The following is a 17,780-nucleotide window of genomic DNA, read 5'->3' on the forward strand; positions in this document are numbered from 1 at the left end:
AGTGAAATCTGATTTGTTTCATTTACAGCATTAAAGACCAGCACAAATTTGCTTACTCCTGCAAAATTCCTAATACAGGAAGTGGAAGAACTCTGAAACACACAACTCTACTGTAGTAGGTGCTGGTACTTTGTGCTGAATCTTTCGCCCTGATCTCGTATATATTCTCTTAGAAGGATCTGGCTTAAAATCAAGCAAATTAAAACAATACTCTTGATGCCATCACCATTCTGCCAAAACATATGTGAGTTACAGAACATTGGCTTTGATGTTTTTCTGAGGAGGGCAGAAAAACAAAGAACTTGGTGGATTTTTCATGCTGTTCTAAATTCTGAAGACACTGCTAACAAGACTGAGTCATTTCAAGCAGACAAACATCAAAGTGTTGATCACAATTTTATCCCTTTTAAATATAAGTTTATCATATTCAGTTAAGCAAATCTTATGAAATATTCTGAAACTCAACATAACTCAGCATTTTTCATTGTGTCATTGAACAGACTCAGGAGTACTCAAGTACCATCTTATCATCTAGCTATGTACTGCGTGAGTTGACAATGGCTTCATAGCTTCCAAAGGCTCTTAAAAATGTCAGCAAGTACTTCATTGTCATAATGATTCTATGTATTATAAGCAATGAGATGCTGTAAACACACTGCAGCAGCAGACATGTCACATAGTAGGTCAGCTTTCCAGTAAAGAAAAATTGTCAGTAGCGTCTGAATATACTAAGTGCTATTTATTTTAACTACATACTTGCCACTGGAAAGTGTTCATATAAAAGCAAGGGAACCATTACAAATGTTAGATCTTCAAGGAGCAACTCTGCCTTAAGAACTGATGTCAACAGACGGTTTCCCGAGAGTAAACTTTGCTCTACTTGAATTGCTCCTCTCATGAATCTTTGAAACATCAAGGTTGAGTATTTGTTCACCTACTAAAAGAACAACTTGAAAATTATGTGCAATGTCACCATGTGTTCACATCTGTCATGGAGAAAGGATGGTATTATGATGAAAGTACTTCTGTCTTTGTTGCTTTATCCTTAGCTTTCAATTTCTCTAACCTGTGTTTCGGTTAAAATATTTAAGGAAAAACAGACTGTGTTGCAAACTTATTTCACTACTATTCTGAGCTAGCAGAGATTTCCAAACACATTTTCAATGCTCTCTAGAGATACAGTCTCCTCTTGCAGCAATGAATAATTGCAATCTATAAGCGATAGGATAGATCTGTATGCATTGAGCTTAATACTGCAGTCAGCTGTACTTCTTGTGAAAAAAATACAAGCTGAGTATACAAGAGCTGTAAACTAGCTGGCGTGAAACTGGCATTTTTTTTCCTAACATTATTATTACATCAACCAATAAGATGATTAATATACTCATCATTCTAAAGTGAATAAATCAAAATCAACTAGTAACTAATAAATCACATCACCAGCTATTCTTAGAGCTATGTAGCATGTATTTAAATGAGATATTAAAGATCCCCCTCTTGCGTCTTCCAGAACCCTCCAAAATATTATCAGTGACACGAATTCATCAGTCCCTCAATGAAGATCTTTAATATAAAAAAACAGCACTGGCATGTCAGAAATAGAAGCAGAGCTTAGACTTGCACAAGTATGCCAAATATAGTGAGCCCAGATGGACATAGGAAAAGCAGCTTTACAGCTGGACCTTTTAAAAAAGGCAAGCAACTATAACTGCATATCAAAATATGGAAACATTCATCATACCATGTTTACAGATACTAATGTGTATAGAGTCTGGGTAGAGAAGACATAGGTAAAGATGCAAAGCCCAGACACCTGTGAGAGTAGGTTAAGCATTTTTTTACTGATAGATGTTTCTTCAAAACATCTCCTTATAGTCACCAGAAACACAGTTCACAATATTCAAAAGAAAAAAAGTAATCTGCAGTCCAGCAGTTAACACGGATTATTGTTAATCAAATTCAGTACTTTTATACTTAAAATTTTTCTCTTTCAAGAACAACAAAAGCAAAATTCCTATAAATGAGTACTCACCACTATCTTCAACCATAAAATGGAAAATGTCACTGGTGGCATTGTCACCTGCTCGTAAAACATAGCATATTTTCATATCATCAATATCAGCTGGAAAAAAAAACAAAGAGAAAATATATTTCACTTTAAACATCACAGCTAAGAAACTACTGGTATATATATATATATGTAAGTAATTGTCTCAAATAGATTAATTTCAACATGGAGCAGTCAAGATTCTCCAGCATAGCTCAAGAATTTCAGTTCTAGCAGAGTTCAAAGTTTAGCAAATATCATTCATTACCTTCCCTAGTAAGTAATATCATTCATTACCTTCCCTTACTTACTTCCCTAGTAAGTAAGAAGTACGCCCTTCTTGAATGTATTGATAAACAGAACCTAAAGGAAATGCCAGAACACAGATTCAACAGTGAGAGCTGTTTCACGTCTTTTTTGTGTGCATTTTCTTAAACAGAACTATCCTCACTGAGGCACTGGCTCAGCCGCTGTCCTTCATCCCGACAATTACTGCAGCCTGTTCTAGGCTACGTGGGGATGCCCAATGAGTTGCATGGTATTGACCTAAGAAAATGCTGCTAAGAAATCTTTACATTCCACAGCTTTCCCACACATACAAACCAGCAAATAAAAAGGAGGAAATAAAGAATGCACTTATATTTTTATCACTTTGTCTTCTAATACATGTATGTGTTAAAGAAAAACAATAGCCATATTCCATTCTGTTGTGAGGCAAATAAACTCTTGATACTATGGCCCATTCACCACTAAAGTAACTGAGTATCTAAGGCACTCAAACTGACATTATGAAACAGTATCCTCAAAGCAGAATATAAAAGAGTATTTTACAAGTGCAGAAGTGAAATAAAATAGGACTCAGAGAGGGACTAATTTGATCAGAGAAATCTCTGCCTATTTCATCCTAATGTGGATGTCTAAAATGAGCCAGACCAATTGCACTCTAAAAAGGCTAATCCATCTATATTAACTAGAGAAAGACTCTTGGCACTAGGTTCAGAGGCAGATATCTACCCTTTCTGACATGAAGTATGAAGCCTTCTACCCCAAGGGACTTGTCAGAGGTCACAATCTCTGTCTGCAATGAGAGGAAAATACATGGTATTTTCTCCATTGATTCTACCGTCCATTCAAGAGGCATGAAAAATTAGCCCACACATCCCCCCTGCTTCTACAGCTAGACTGCTGCTGGCATGTGACCTAGCTTATTTAAAGTAGTCTTAGATATATCCACACATTCTGTAGTAAGGAGATAACTATCTCTTAAATTGTCGACGTGCCCTCTCTACCAGACCATCTTTCCTATCAGCATCTTTGCAAAGGACCTGGCATATAATCTGCATCACTGTGGCATCGTAAGTCATGCTCAAACACTACAGCAAGGCGCTCTGCTTTAAGAGCCCACACAGATGCTATTAAAGCAGACACACCAGACTTCCACAACAAAAGTTTCAATTCATACTTCTAAATCATCAATTTCTATAAAGAAAACAAGCAAAAGGCAAACTTGTTTCCTTGAGCATTGTAATACATTAAAAGTTATTTTTGTCACTTTCCTTGAATGAAAGGATGACTTGGTAAAAATCCATTTCCCATGCTTCAAACGGCATGGGGCAAATTATTTTATTTGATTTTAAGGGAAATTTGGGGAAATGCATACCATTAAAGTAGAACCCAAGTACTACAGAAAATCTCCTTCCACATAAGGGCAGGTACATTAGTAAAAAGAACCCAAAAGCTCTTTTATTAGAGCTCCTCAAAATCTACAGTTCCAAAAGTAGCCAGACATCAAGGGCAAACAAGTAAAGAACATTATCAGTAGGTATATGTCACTAAAGAATCTCTTCTATAATGTTTGAAAGAAAGTTAAAGATCAAAAATTAATAGGGCTGTAAAGAGGATGCAAACAAATACCTTTTTATGCCAGTGTAGCAAATAAATCTTTCTTCCTGCAAACACTTATGCAAGTACTTAGCTGTGCCCATGTGAGCAGCCTTATCAAAATCAATGCTTCCACTTGAGTCAATGTTTGCAGGACCACCCCATGAAAAAAGCCACCTGTCATCCAAAAACTTTATTTTTAATCAAAAGAATCACAGAAGAATGACATTCTTTTGTTTTTTCTTTCTTTCTTCTTTTCTTTTTTTTTTTTTTTTGTTTTTTTTTTTCCTGTTCATTAGAACACGTTTAGAGGCACTTAAGGAATGTTACACTTTCCTGCCATAGTTGACTAAGTCTATATTAACTCTTCCTCACTTGCAAGCACAATTCATTACTGTGTAACTGCAATGCCTGCTAAGCATTCACAAGGACATTGCAATTCTCCTGTCATTAGAAATCCTGCAGATTTCTCCTATTACAATAATAATAATAATTTATTTATACTATATTAGGACATGGCTTTTCCAAGCAAAACTATCCAAAATTGATTTCGCTATTAAAGTCTTCTTTATTCTCCTATAAATATATAGACTTTAAGTGCACTAGAAAATATAATTCACTCATCTGTCTGAAAACACTTGCCAGAAAAGGAAGATGAAACCCACTGTCAGGAATGAAGTCTGAGTAAAATCTTGGTTCACAAGTGTTGAATATTTGGCTGGAATAGCCACTTATGTATCTTTGGCCTCAGGAGGACACACTGAGCACCAAGATTTTATTTAAGCTTTTTTATTGCCAAAGCAGATTCTTACTCTCCTCTATCCCTTTCCCTTTTTTTCCAGCCCCTCAGTACCCCTGCAAAGCCAAGGGATGCAGCCCAGTCCTTATTCACAAACCTGACCGCTGGAGACTCTCTAAATAACACTCAGCAACTTCATCACATTTGGTGCACTCAAAAAAGTATATCCAAACACTAAATATCTATTTGTTACATACCACTGAATTTTGAATGAGAAAGACTCAGCCATTAGTAGATTTTTCTCCTTTTTTCGAAAAAAAATTCTCTAACCTTAATGAATATTTGCTATGAACTAATTCCAGATGTGACTTGCCTCTGCAAGTGTAGTACAGTTGTGCGTATATATTTGCCTTTATATATATTTTTATACTAGGACAACATAGAAACTAGAAATTACAATGTGGCAAGTGTTTTTCTTTAATCTTTTCTGTGTTTACTACATTTTGAATATGCAGCACAAGGAAGTAGTAATGAATTGAAAATGCTGCTTTCAGGTGTAATATGAAGCATTAGTACTTGAATAAACTTAGAATCTCCTTAATATATTTTAAGAATATTTTATCTTGTTACTGTTACTTGTGTCTTTCTTATTCAGATCAATTTAATATCTATGTATAAAAAGATAGAAAGCAGCATCAGATATTTGGAGAGTATGGGGGACTTAAAAAAAATAAAATAAAAATGAGGACTTAATTGTGCTACACTGACAAACCGTTTGAATAATCCTAGTTAAGTCTATGAGCCTCATGAGCTACAGATTACCCACCGTACTTCTGGCAGGAGTATTTCATGTATACTATTCAGAGATCCCCATACTGATTGTGCCTGAACAAGATACACAACAGGGAACAAATCTCCTAGACATACTGCATTCTGCACAGCCACGTTTTCACTGGAGCCTTTCAGTTCATCTTGTGAGCTAGGCTAATTTCCTTTCTAGCACTTGATAAGATACTGAAAAGCAATCTTGAACATAAAGGACAAGGCTGTTTGTCAAACATTCTGTCTGCCCCCTCTTTCAGTTGTAGGTAATCAGATCAGACAGTCTGCTCAAGCTGCTCTCACAATGACTCTTTTTTCAATCCGTGTTACCTCGGTTCAATGCAGTCAGCCTATCTGTTCATACAAAGATGGCCTGAATACCAGGAATGGGGACATGAGGTGGAAGAATATTAGGACAGATCCCACATTACTGGTAACTCTCAAAGTTCAACTGTGTATGACCTTGACTTGACTTCAGAGACAGCCCAGCTGGCCCAGTGGTTAAACCCAATGACTTCCAGACATCCTCTCCAACCTAAATTATTTTATAATTCTTTGTAAGATTGTGAAGATGCTTTACAAGCTCCATTAGGACCCACACTTGTCAATGAATTCAGAACACATTCAGTATTTTCATAAGAGCTTGTTCCACAATGCAGGATGGGGCCTTTACACTGGAAAAAGATGAAAACTGGAAAAGATGGCATACAAGTGGGCTTGATAGTCAGCAGAGGAACATCCCAAAGTCAAAACCATCCATGGCTGGCTACAGAACCTCCATTTTCCAAAAACTCATTAAGAACACAGACAAAAAAAAAAAAAAAAAAAAGGTCTTATTTACTCCTGCCCTGAGCATTAGATAATTGTTTCAGTTCAGCATGAGCATAAAATATGCATGAATTAACTACCTCAAATTGGACAATGTTTTCATATTAATTGGAGTGGCATATAAGGAACAACAGTGAACTCCAGGCAGAGTTTTGAGTACGCTGCTTGGTCTACATAAGACCTCAGCATCTCATATTACTTTGAAAAACTGTAGCCTTCGAGATCCAGCCAAGAATTTGTGTCTTTCTGCCACTCACAACCTCTCCCATATCCAAAACAGCTACGGAGGGCATCTGAGGGGAAAGGAAAGAAAAAGAGAGCACCCTTTCACCCAGGACTCTGACTCCCTAGCTATGTGACCTCCAATAACTTCTCTTTCCCTACCCTTAACAGATGTATTATCCACATTTGGGCCTAGTGTTTTCTAGCTTTCACATTGCCTTTCCAATCACCTCACTTTCTCCCTCAAGTGGTTGGGCTGCATTCACAGAACAGTTCTTTGTGTTTGTTTTCTAAAATATAAAGCATTTTAAAAAGTCTTCAGGCAGTAGAAAAGAGAGACCACAGACATAATTTAGATGCTCAGGATTATTTGTTTACAGAGGTCAAAGAAGAAATACTAGAATAGTGTCTATTTCTTAAAAACACTCCCCAGTTCAACACAACCTTGTGCTGATACCATCAGAGAACTTGTGAAGTTACAGGACTGTCTCAGGACCCCCACTAGGTTTAAGATGAACTTTCTCTCAGGTTGCAAGCTTTTCATCCAGCTCAGATTGCCCCAAGAAATTACAGAAGTTGGTGAGAGAAATAACAGCCTCTTCATAGTTGATGCTGAGGACATATCTTTATTTGGAAAAACTAATAGCCATCTAATGTAAGCTGGGAGGTCTCACAGACATTTGCAGAGACATTAGGTGGCTACTAGATTTTCCAAATAAAGATATGTCAGCATATCATAGCAGCATATCATAGCAGCAACTATGAAGAGGCTGTTATTTCTTGATCACATTGCAGGGGCGAGGATATAGGGGGAAGGGTTGACCAAAAGTTCTTGTCCAGCACAGTAGCATCAACGTATTGCAGGAAAAACGTATTGCAGGAAAGTAACATAGAGCATAAACATCAAATAAGATAAAGTTAATTACAAAAGTCTTCCTATTTGCTGATCAAAAATAAGTTTACATTGATCCACTCTGGTATCGTCCTTCATGTAAATACCTGCTTACAGCCTTGTTTCCATCACTAGACCTAGTATGAAAGTAGTTGCTACAAAGGTCCAAATCAGACTTCTCAAAGTATATGTCTTGGCCTCATTTCTCACAAATCCTCTCCACTCCCAGTCTTCTGGGACACAGCCAAGTACTTTCAATGCAAAGTAGTGGAGAGAGAGCAAGCAACATGGTGTAAACACCAGCTCCCAGGAAATTTGGGATACCAGCCCTGCCTGTGGCTCAGGCCTAGCCTGCCACAAGACCTGCAGGTTTATCTTGCCCCCACCACTTCCCAGGAGCCTGGACATTCCTACTTTGGTTTTCATATGACCAGAATGCTCTCTCACCAGCTCTGGAGGTTTCTATCCATGTGGCAGAGCTGCCAACCAGAGACCAGAAAGCACCTGATCATCTGGCAGAAAAACATGTGGCCACATGGCATAAAAAGAGATGAGATGTACCTGTCGTGAGTACCCCAAAGAGAGATGGGGGTTATCATTATCACTATGCTGTGCCGTGGTCAGTTTTGAAGGAATCAGTAATTCTGTTCTCCAATGCAAGAGGAAAATATCCCTTGAGAAAGAAATCATAATCTATTTACTCACCCCTATTCTCTTTTGTTTCTCATGTACACTTTCAATGACACTCATAATACAGCTAGCAGTTCATTACTGAGGCTTTACACTTAAAGGGGCTGTTGACTCCCAAAGCTTAAACATTGCTTGGTCTCTCCTCACCCTCTCTTTGTTTTTCCTAGTGCATCACTAACAGAGCAACAGTTAGCGCATACCCACCATTCAAAGGTCCTTCAGGCCTGTTCACAAGATCTCATGTCTCTGCCAAGAACATCACTACAACCAAGACCGTAACGGGGATCACCGACCACTGTGGGCTCTGTGAAACGAAGCGCAGCCGACTGCAAAGCGTTCCTGTCCACTCCTGCCACCTACCCAGCCCACGCGCCCGTGCCTCTTTGCTTTTGATTCTCCATGCAGCTGTGCTGCCTGCACGCTCCGCAGCTGGAGCAGGCACCACGAAACTTCATTTCACTTTTAATTAGCCAGCTATTAACTCATTACAAAGTAACAGAATTTTCTCTGGAGAATAGCTAATGCTTTCCTTTCATTTAAAGAAAGTTACTGCATAGCCTTGTTTTAAGGCTCTATTTCAGTGTATAGAGCACACGTGGTTTTCATCCTATTTATACCACCCAGTATCTTAGTTCCATGTAAAAAGTTAGTACCACTGACATAATTTTGAAATATTTACATTACTTAATTTACCACAAACACTTTGTGGTTAAGGCTTGTGTAATTAAGGCAACAAATGCAGTCATGATATATTATCACCCTCTGCCTGGGAAATGATTTTTCTTTTAAAGCTAAGTGCACTCAGACTGTACAGCAGCTGATATCCTAGCCATGGTATGATCACTAGTTAAGAATAGCATGGTCACTCCTGTAGCATTTCCTAAATAAAACTTTTAAAGAAAACCCTTGGCCTCTAAAGATTCAGTATCATGTACAGCCCAATTTGGTTACTTGCATTTGTATCACTAAGTGCTCAATACAAGTTAAGGGCTTCCAAGTTCTTTGGTCTGTAAACTCTCCAGAGCAAAGACGTTTCTTTACACCATTTATCCAGTGGACCCTCCTTCCTGCCTATGCAATCATAAACACAACACATACATACATAAAGAGAATTAAAAGAAAATCCTTTCTGTTGTACTTGCTTTTTGGAAGTGTTCTCCCATAAATTGTTAAGGAGTGTAACACGACCAAAAATGTTTCCAGTGACCTAAAGAAAGCATGTGGTATTGCAATACCTTGGGTGAACTGGCTGATGCTATGGTTGCCTTTCCCCAGGTGGATCAGGAAGCCATGGCGAGGACCCTCTGTGATTCTGATCTTGAGAGCATTGTGTAAACTGTCTCTGTCTTCTACTTTGAGTACCTTGTTGGTGATCAGAAACCCTGTGTGACCTGTGGCCAGAACACGGAGGGTTAGTGCACCCTTGTTTATTACAATTTGAGGCACATTGTTGTCCACAGCCATTATCTGAATCTTCATAGTCTGAGGTTTCCTTGTCTCAAAAACAGTGTTGGGAAAGACATAGAAATCAGTATGAGTGCCATCTGTAACAGTGAAAGAGAAACTATCCTCGACTGATTCTGTGCCATCATGGGTGTAGCTGATTAGATTTTCATTCAGATCTTGTTTCGTGAAGGTGGTGACTGGTTTGGAGTTATTGAACATGATTTGACCATGAACTGGTACTTGAGTGATGATGAATTTTAGAAATGCATCAGGTGTATCTCTGTCCTCTACTGTCAGTTCAAAAGGGGTTATCAGTTTGTTTTCATTTTCACTCACCACCAGCTTATGCACTGTGACCACAGGTTTCTTATTGTCCACGTCACTAATTGAAATTCTGAAAGTACGAAAAACAGGGTTATAGCCATCAGTCACCTCGAACTCAAAGCTGTCCATTTTCACCTCATCTTCTGAAGTGTGAATGTAGTAAATTTTATTACCTGCTAACAAAAGCTGAGTGAAAGTGGAGATGGGCATCCCAGGCTGATCTGTACATTCAAGATGACCACGAACAGGTGCTCTGGTAATGGTGAAAACTAAGTTCTCATCTGGACTATTCAAGTCACTCGTGCTAAGCAAATCAGTAGTAAGGGTTACCTTACCTCCTTCCTTCAAGGAAACCCCTTTGCTGATTACATCTGGGAAGACAATGTCAATGCTACTTACAGTCACATAAAAGTAGCGGTCAATGAGAGGATTTATTCCATCTGTCACATCAAATTTGATAAGGTCACGAACTCCTTCTCGTCCAAAATGCATATACTGAATGAAGTTTCTATCCACCTCATCCTGGGTGAAATTCATCCCCACTGTGATATTCTCAACTCCTCCTGAAGGTTTTATTCTCTGTAAGAGGCCATGTCCTGGCCCGTATCTTATGATGTATGTCAAAGTTTTGTCTTCAGAGTCTAAGTCAGTAGCCTTCAATATTCTGTTATGAATAGTTCTAGTTTCCCCTATTTCGATCTCCAAACCGTCATTGATGGCCATTCTGGGTGTCTCATCATCTACAGGAATAATCATGATGAATATCCTTTTCATTACGCTGTATTTACCATCTGTGAGTTTCACGTCAAAAACATCCTCCTTTGTCTCAGAGTCATCGTGTTCATAAAGGATGCTAGAGCTCTCCGTTATCTGATCCACGGAGAAGCTCTCCACTAGGACAGTTCCATTGACCAGCTGGTTCACAATGTGGCCATGCCTGGGAAACCTGGTGATTGTGAACATTAAGTTATCAGCAGGAACGTCCCCATCAACAGCATTGAGGATAGGGGTATCAATAACGAGGCTCATGCCTTCCATCACAACAAACTCACGCATAAAGATTTCAGGCTCTTCATCATTGGATGGAGTAATGACAATGGGGAAGAAGTGCCTCTGAGAAAAGTTAATGCCATCAGAACAGCGGAAAGTGAATCTGTCTTCAACAGGCTCCACACCTCTATGTATGCTTTGGACGTAAAAAATATGACCTTGACGGAGGTCTTTCAAGGTAAACGCACTTATAGCCGTACCTGCTCTGGACCTTTCAGAGCCTGGGGCTGGAGAAATGTTCTCTACATATCCAGACGTGGGCTGAGCAACAATGGTACAGAGTATATCATCATAGGGAGTATCCACATCCTCAACCCTTAGGTGAGCAGGAGTAATGAGCTGTTTGTCTCCTTCCGTTACCATGAACTGCTGCCCCACAAAAATCTCTGGAGCTTGACTGTCAACAGGGAGAATAGTCACCAAGACAGAGACTCCCTGAACAACATTGCCTCTGATGCTCCACTGCTCTGACAGGTCAGACAAGGTAAGATTGAAAGCATCTTCTTTGGGTAGAAGGCCTATTTCACCACCAGTATGAGCATATACCACAGCCCCATCCAACAGATCTCTCTGGGAAAACCTCTCTGCAGGCACCCCTTGCACCAGGATGTCCCCATGCTGAGGAGGATCCTCTACAATGAAGGTCAACATTAAGTCATCTGTATCCTCATCTGTGCCCTGGATGACGTTAGCAGTGATTTCAGCGGCACCATTCTCCAGCACATCCAAGTAGGAACCAACAGTGCCTGGGGGCAACCGTAAGGTAGGAACCTCATCATCAACGGGCTGCACATTCACTTTCAATGTGATGGGCACAACGTGAACCCCATCGCTCACATCGAGACTGCAAGTATCACTGTTGGCCTCTGCTCCGCTGTGTACATATACCACCCTCCCTTGCCTGATATCCTCCAGGCCAAAGGCAGTTCCTAGAATCAAACCATACCCAGAGAGCTGCAACTGGCCATACTGGGGAGCCTGGGTCAGAATGAAGCGGAGATGGGCGAGTTCAGTATCTGTATCACTGGCATCCAACTCTGCCTGACTAAGCACGTGGCTGCCTCCCTCAGGCACAGTAAAGCCAGTATTCGTGATTTCAGGAGGCTGGTTATCCACAGGCTGCAGGTAAATGGTAAAAGTCCCTTCAGCTGCATTGCCAGCTGCATCCTCTACCTGATACTGGAACTGAACCAAGTGAGGGGCCACCCCCAATTCCTCCTGCGGAGGACGATAGGAGATCTTGTGATGATTGATCTGGGCCTGGGTGAAGCGGGACACTTCCACAGAGTGATCCTCAGTCAGCACGAGGGATCCAAGGCGGGATCCAAGTACATCTGGAGGGTGGTTAGTGTCAGTGGGGGGCTGGATGATTCTGTAGCGCAACTCACGGTCCCCTGAATCCTGATCTGTGTAGCACAAGTGCTTCCTCCGCAGTGGGGTCACCTGCTGTTCTGCAACGATTAAGTGCAGACTGCTGCCACTATGTAGCTCTGGGGCTAATCGGTCTATGGGGTGAACTCGGATCACAAAAGTTTGTGGGCCCGAGCGGTTCGGTGGATCATTGTCATCCTGGACCCTAAAGATGAACTGGTCCAACACAACTCCAGGTCCAGGGCTGTGAGGTCCTAGGTGGCGGTAATAAAGTCGCCCTTCCACAATGTCCTGCTGCAGCCATTCCCTCACTGTCTTTTCATAGACTAGGGAGCTCCCTGTTAAACCTGGCACCCTCCTCCAGGAAAAAGCCTTATCTTCTTCCTCCTCCGTCTCCCAATCAGGAGGTGGCTGGGCTTGACGGAGGAGTAGTTGCCCTGCAGTTGGGCCAGACTCCACTGTGAAGAGCAGGACAGCATCCAGTGAGTCTATGTCAGTAGCACTAAGAGCACGAGTGGTGATGGGCACCGTTTCACCCTCAGCCACGACCAGCCCCGTGTTAGCATTGAGTAGTGGTGGCTGGTCATCAGTGGGTATCAGGGTAATGGGGAAAAGAAACTCAACACGGTGGCGGGAGCCACCATCTTCCAGTCGCAGCACTAGGTTGTCACTGAGAGGAGACTCACTGCCATCATGCTGGTAAATGACCCGTCCGGCTGCCAGTTCAGCCACTGTGAAGTGTTTACGAGGGACAGCAGACAACGGCGCATCCTCCAGCAGAGTGAGGTGACCATGCCTGAGCCCTGCCACCACGCTCACCTTCACCTGCTCCAAGTCATCCTCATCACTGATAACCAGGTTGGGGCTGGGACCAGGGCCTGAGAGAGGCCGTGACTGCCCTTCATAGAGCACAAGGCCGGTGTTGCGAGTCACCACAGGCGCCAGGGTGTTCATGGGCTTCACCACAATCACAAAGGCAAAGGGCTCTGAGGCAGCACCCTCAGGGTCCAACACCTCCAGCTCAAGCTCAAAGAGCCGCTCCCGATCCGAGTCCTCCGCGGGTGGCTGGTAGGCAATGCGCAGCTCCCTCACATCCTGCTGGCTGAAGGAGGAAATGGGCAAGCTCCGGTCATCGGTGCTGACCATGTACCCCTGGCCAGGGCCGAAGGGCGAGGTGATGTTGAAGAGCAGTAAGTCTGGGGGCGACTCAGCATCCTCAGCCGCCAACATGTCAGGCGTGACGGCAGTGAGGACAAACTGGTCCACCTCCATCATGAGCATGGCCATAAAGCTGGGCTTGGGAGCCACATTCTCAGCGCCGGCCCGGATCCGTACCAACACCTGGAAGAACTCGCGCTTCAGGAGCGCCCCGTCGCCTGCCACATCCCGCAGCTCGGCCACCAGCGGCACCAGGTCGCGGTTGGGGGAGCCGCCAGCCGCCGTGTGCCGGTAGCGCAGCCCCAGCCGCAGGAACTCCTCGCAGTCCCACAGCGCGGCGGGCACGGGGCTGCCGTCGCCTGCCAGCTCCTGCCCAGCCGTGGCCGGGTAGTTGAGGATCTCGCCGTAGCGCGGCAGCCCGGCCAGCGCTGGCAGCAGGCCCACGCGGCAGCGCTGCCGGCCCGGCTCGAAGGCGAACTCCAGGCTGCGGGCGTCCAGAGGGTTGCTGGTGCCCCGCAGGCGCTCCACGGTGAGGGGCACGTTGCGCGTGACGATCTCCAGCTGCGTGAAGAGCACCTCCACCTCCAGCACCAGGGGCAGCAGCACGGCGCGGCTCGGCGAGTCGTAGCGCAGCTGCAGGCGGACGCGGTCCCGCGCGGGGCTGCGGCCGCCCAGGTGCGAGTAACGCACCTCGCCCGCGCCGAAGTCGCACGCGAAGCGCCGCGGGCTCAGGCGGCCCGGCCGCTGCCACAGCGGGTCCTCGTCCAGCACGGTGAGGTGGCAGCGGTCCCCCGGCTGCACGCGCAGCACCAGGTCGTGCGCGGGGTCCAGCCAGGCGGAGCGGCCCAGGGGCACCCGCAGCCCGCGGTTCGCCACCACGATGGGCGCCAACTCCGACGACCACGGCGAAGCGGCGGCGCTGCCCGGCGGGGGCTGCGGCGCCTGCGCCCCTGCGCAGCCGGGCAGCAGCAGCAACAAGCCGGGCAGCAGCAGCCGCCGCAGAACGGCGGGGAGAGCCGGCATGATCCCCGCTGGCGGGACGGGACTGAGCGAAGCGCCGGGAGCGGCCTCTCCTCCGCGCTGCTCCTGCTGCGGGCGGCCAGCGGCGACCGCTCAGCCCGCGCGCACGCTGCGCTCTGCCGGGGGGCGCGCCCGCGCCGAGAGGCGCCCACCGCCCGCCCGCCCCCTGCCCCCCGCGCGGCCAATGAGCACCCGCGGGAGCGCCCCTGCCGCGCCGGGATTGGGCAGCGGCACCTGTCAATCTGCACACCGAAAGCCGCCCCCCCCCCCCGCTGTACTGCAGGTTGCGGGGGGAAGGCGCGCGGGGAGCGGCGCCCGCCGCGCCGCAGCGGGAGGGACGGGGAGGCGAGCGCCGGCTGCGGGGCTCTCCCTGGCGGCAGCAGCGACCGCCCGGAGCCCCCGGCGGAGGAGAGGGCGGCGCTGCCTGCCCCGCGTCCCGCACCGCTCCTCAGCCCGGGGCGGCGGGAGCGCAGCGCAGCGCCCCTCCTCGCCGCCGCCGCGCTCACCTCAGCCTCTCCGGGCCGTCCCCGGGGCGGAGCTGGGTGGGGGCGTCCCCGAGGCGCCGCTGCGGGAGGCAGCGGGGATCCCTCGGCCGAGCGGGGCGGCGGGTAACGGCCGCCCCTCGAGGGTAACGGCCGCCCCTCGAGGGTAACGGCCGCCGGTTTTCCTCCCTCGCCGGGCAGGGAAGGAGGGCGCGGGTGGGAGCAGCGCCCCGGGCCCGCCGCCGCGGTGCCTCTCGGCGTCTCGTCTCTTCGCGTCAGGAAGAGCGCTGATAAATATCTCCCGGGCAAAACACATTAGCCAATATCCAGTTTCATTCCTCGCAGGTGACTAGTCAGAACGGTGGGGAAAATAAAAGCTTTACAATATTTTTGCCCTCTTGTGCTTGCAGTTAGAAACACTACGATTATAGTTTTGAGCATGGAAGAACTGCCTGCCTTTAAAATTCCTGATGGCATGCACTGACTTTTATTCATCCTCCTCAGCTGCTAAATCTGCATTTCCTTCTTAGTGAAATGTGATGCATAACCTGTTTTGTTGTTGTTTGTTTGTTTGTTTTAAAAAGGTTTCCAATAGCAGAAAAACAGAACTGCTAAGGATGGGCAGATTCAAGGACCAAGAAGGCTGCTTGGAAATTACTTTGTGGGAAGCTGTGATGCATTTGGTTTAGAAGAGCAAAAACACGACTATAACATGCAGTCCTCTTCGCTGCATGGAGAAGCCAAAGTTAGAAGATGAGGTGTAGACATGGTCAATCCTGCCTGCATCTAGCTCTTAATACCCATGAATGATTCAACTTGACTTGGGATAATGGGCATCTTCTCATACAGATTACTTTAATCCCAGTATTTTTTTTTTGGGGGGGGGGGGGGGGGGGAGGTTCTGTATTGAAATGCCTGCAGAAAGCTGCAGAAACTAGTGTTACACAAGTTACCCTGAACTTGAATACTGCTGCAAAGGTAGTAGTAGGACTAAGAGAGCTAGCTAGTAAGTTCAGCAGCAGTAATACCAATTTACACATCCCTATATGGGATTCACATTGTGTTTTGGAAGTTAAATGTCTTCTTCCTGAGAATCAAGGAGAGTTAATTCAATTTAAAAAACAAAAAAAAAATCCTAGAGCCTGGGAGCGTCTCATGATCATGGTGTTAGTATCTCTGCTAGGCAGTATGATTGGAATTACCCAGGTGCAATGATCTAGTGACAAGTTTTGGCTTCCCTTTAAAGATAAAACTCCCCAAACTCTCATAAGCTAACTAGTATAGAGACAGGCGATAGCACTAGTGTAATTTAAAGGAGTATCCACCTTCATCAGCATGGATATATTAAATATATGACTAATACATTCATATGTTCTTGTTAAAGAAGTATGTATTATATAAATCTGATTCCAAATTTAGGCTGTGGTAAAACAAAGTTATAAAAATATGTTCAGTAAAAATGTTTTATTATTTTCAAATCAGATTATCCTTTTCTTTCAAGAAGCTCTATTTTGTATAGTTTCCAACTCAAATCATGTGTGTATCTGTGGAATATGTGCATGTGTATCTAGATAGTTAGAAAGTGAAAATGAGTAATAAATCATTTACAAAAAAAAAATCGTTTAACTTTTTACTGTCAAGAAACAAGGCCTCTTTGGAAAGGTGCATTTTTTTAAATAGTCTTACAGTGCTAGGGATAACAGGTAAAGATGTATCTTTAAAATATTTGCTTTTTAATGGTGATGTCTTTGAATTATATTTGTAATAGAGTGGTCTCTTCTATTTCCCAGTCAGCACAATATTTGTTGTGGTTTCTCTAAAGATCGTACCTAGGGCATCTCTTTTCAGTTGGTAAAGAGAGTTGTGAAATGTGATTGATGCTTGAAGAACACATTTTGAAGTACTTATGCGGAAGCTAAGGGAAAAAGGGCATTTTAAACAAATTAATTAAAAAGCTGTCTCTCAAATTCTTAATTAAAGAAAAAAGAAAAAAAAAAGGTGAGGGAATGGGATTGATCCTTCTGATATAATTCACCAGCAGTTTCTGATACAGAAATTTCTAATTTTACTGGAATTTAGTGGATACAGAGTCAGGTTCTTTGATCTCCATCCTCTCCATCATCAAGTAGTAAATCTCCATGCAAACAGGAACAGTCCTCTTTATTTTTAGCAATCGTTGTCTTGTCAAACAAGTCAATGAGCTCTTGAGGCACAGTCCAAGTTTTTTTTTTTTTTTTTTAAGTCTCTCAACTTACAGAGTTTATTAGAATTTTGAAGAGCTTTTTCTTGCCTTGATGGCTGGCTGATTTTTTTGTGCCAAAACTGGTGTGCAAATCCTCCTTGAAGAAAATTCATGTGGGCTGAATTCTCTTCCAATTACGCAGCTGTAAATCCAAAGTGTCTAATCAATTGTCACCGAAGTCAGTGTAACAAATCAGTCCAAAGGACCTTGAATCAAAGCTGGGTCTAGTGACAGCTCCATTGATCTCTAACATAAGTTGTTGATGAATAAAATGATTGGTATTTGACTAGGGAGGCATGGAAGGATGGAGGCTTTTAGAATGCTTGTAGCTCTACCACACTGAGTAATCTTTTAAAATATATTTCTGAATGTAAACAAAGCTTTAAAACAAAAAAGAACTGCTCATTTAACAGGGTGCTCATGGAACTCTACTGAGGAACATTTCCTTCTAAATAAATTACCTGTGAAGTCCATCACGATAAATCAATGAGTCCTCTATAGTCTCAGACATTTATTTTACAAAAGAATATAAATCTAGGTGTCCCTGCTTGAGCAGGGGGCTTGGA

General features: G+C 44.1%; 1 protein-coding gene across 1 annotated transcript in view; it reads right to left on the reverse strand.

The window, feature by feature from the left end:
- Positions 1 to 14,493, reverse strand: part of FREM2 (FRAS1 related extracellular matrix 2) — a 117,508-nt gene extending 103,015 nt beyond the window's left edge. Inside the window, exons 1-2 of the mRNA XM_088522143.1 lie at positions 9,357 to 14,493; positions 2,033 to 2,122 (exon numbers count right to left, since the gene is read on the reverse strand). Of these exons, the coding sequence (XP_088378269.1) occupies positions 2,033 to 2,122; positions 9,357 to 14,493 (5,227 nt within the window). The remainder of the gene's footprint in view (positions 1 to 2,032; positions 2,123 to 9,356) is intronic.
- Positions 14,494 to 17,780: the final 3,287 nt, after the last annotated feature.

Source organism: Tinamus guttatus, unplaced genomic scaffold (assembly GCF_059628265.1).
Source record: "Tinamus guttatus ecotype Peru unplaced genomic scaffold, ASM5962826v1 Tinamus_guttatus_pri_ptg000150l, whole genome shotgun sequence".
Lineage (NCBI taxonomy): Eukaryota > Metazoa > Chordata > Aves > Tinamiformes > Tinamidae > Tinamus > Tinamus guttatus.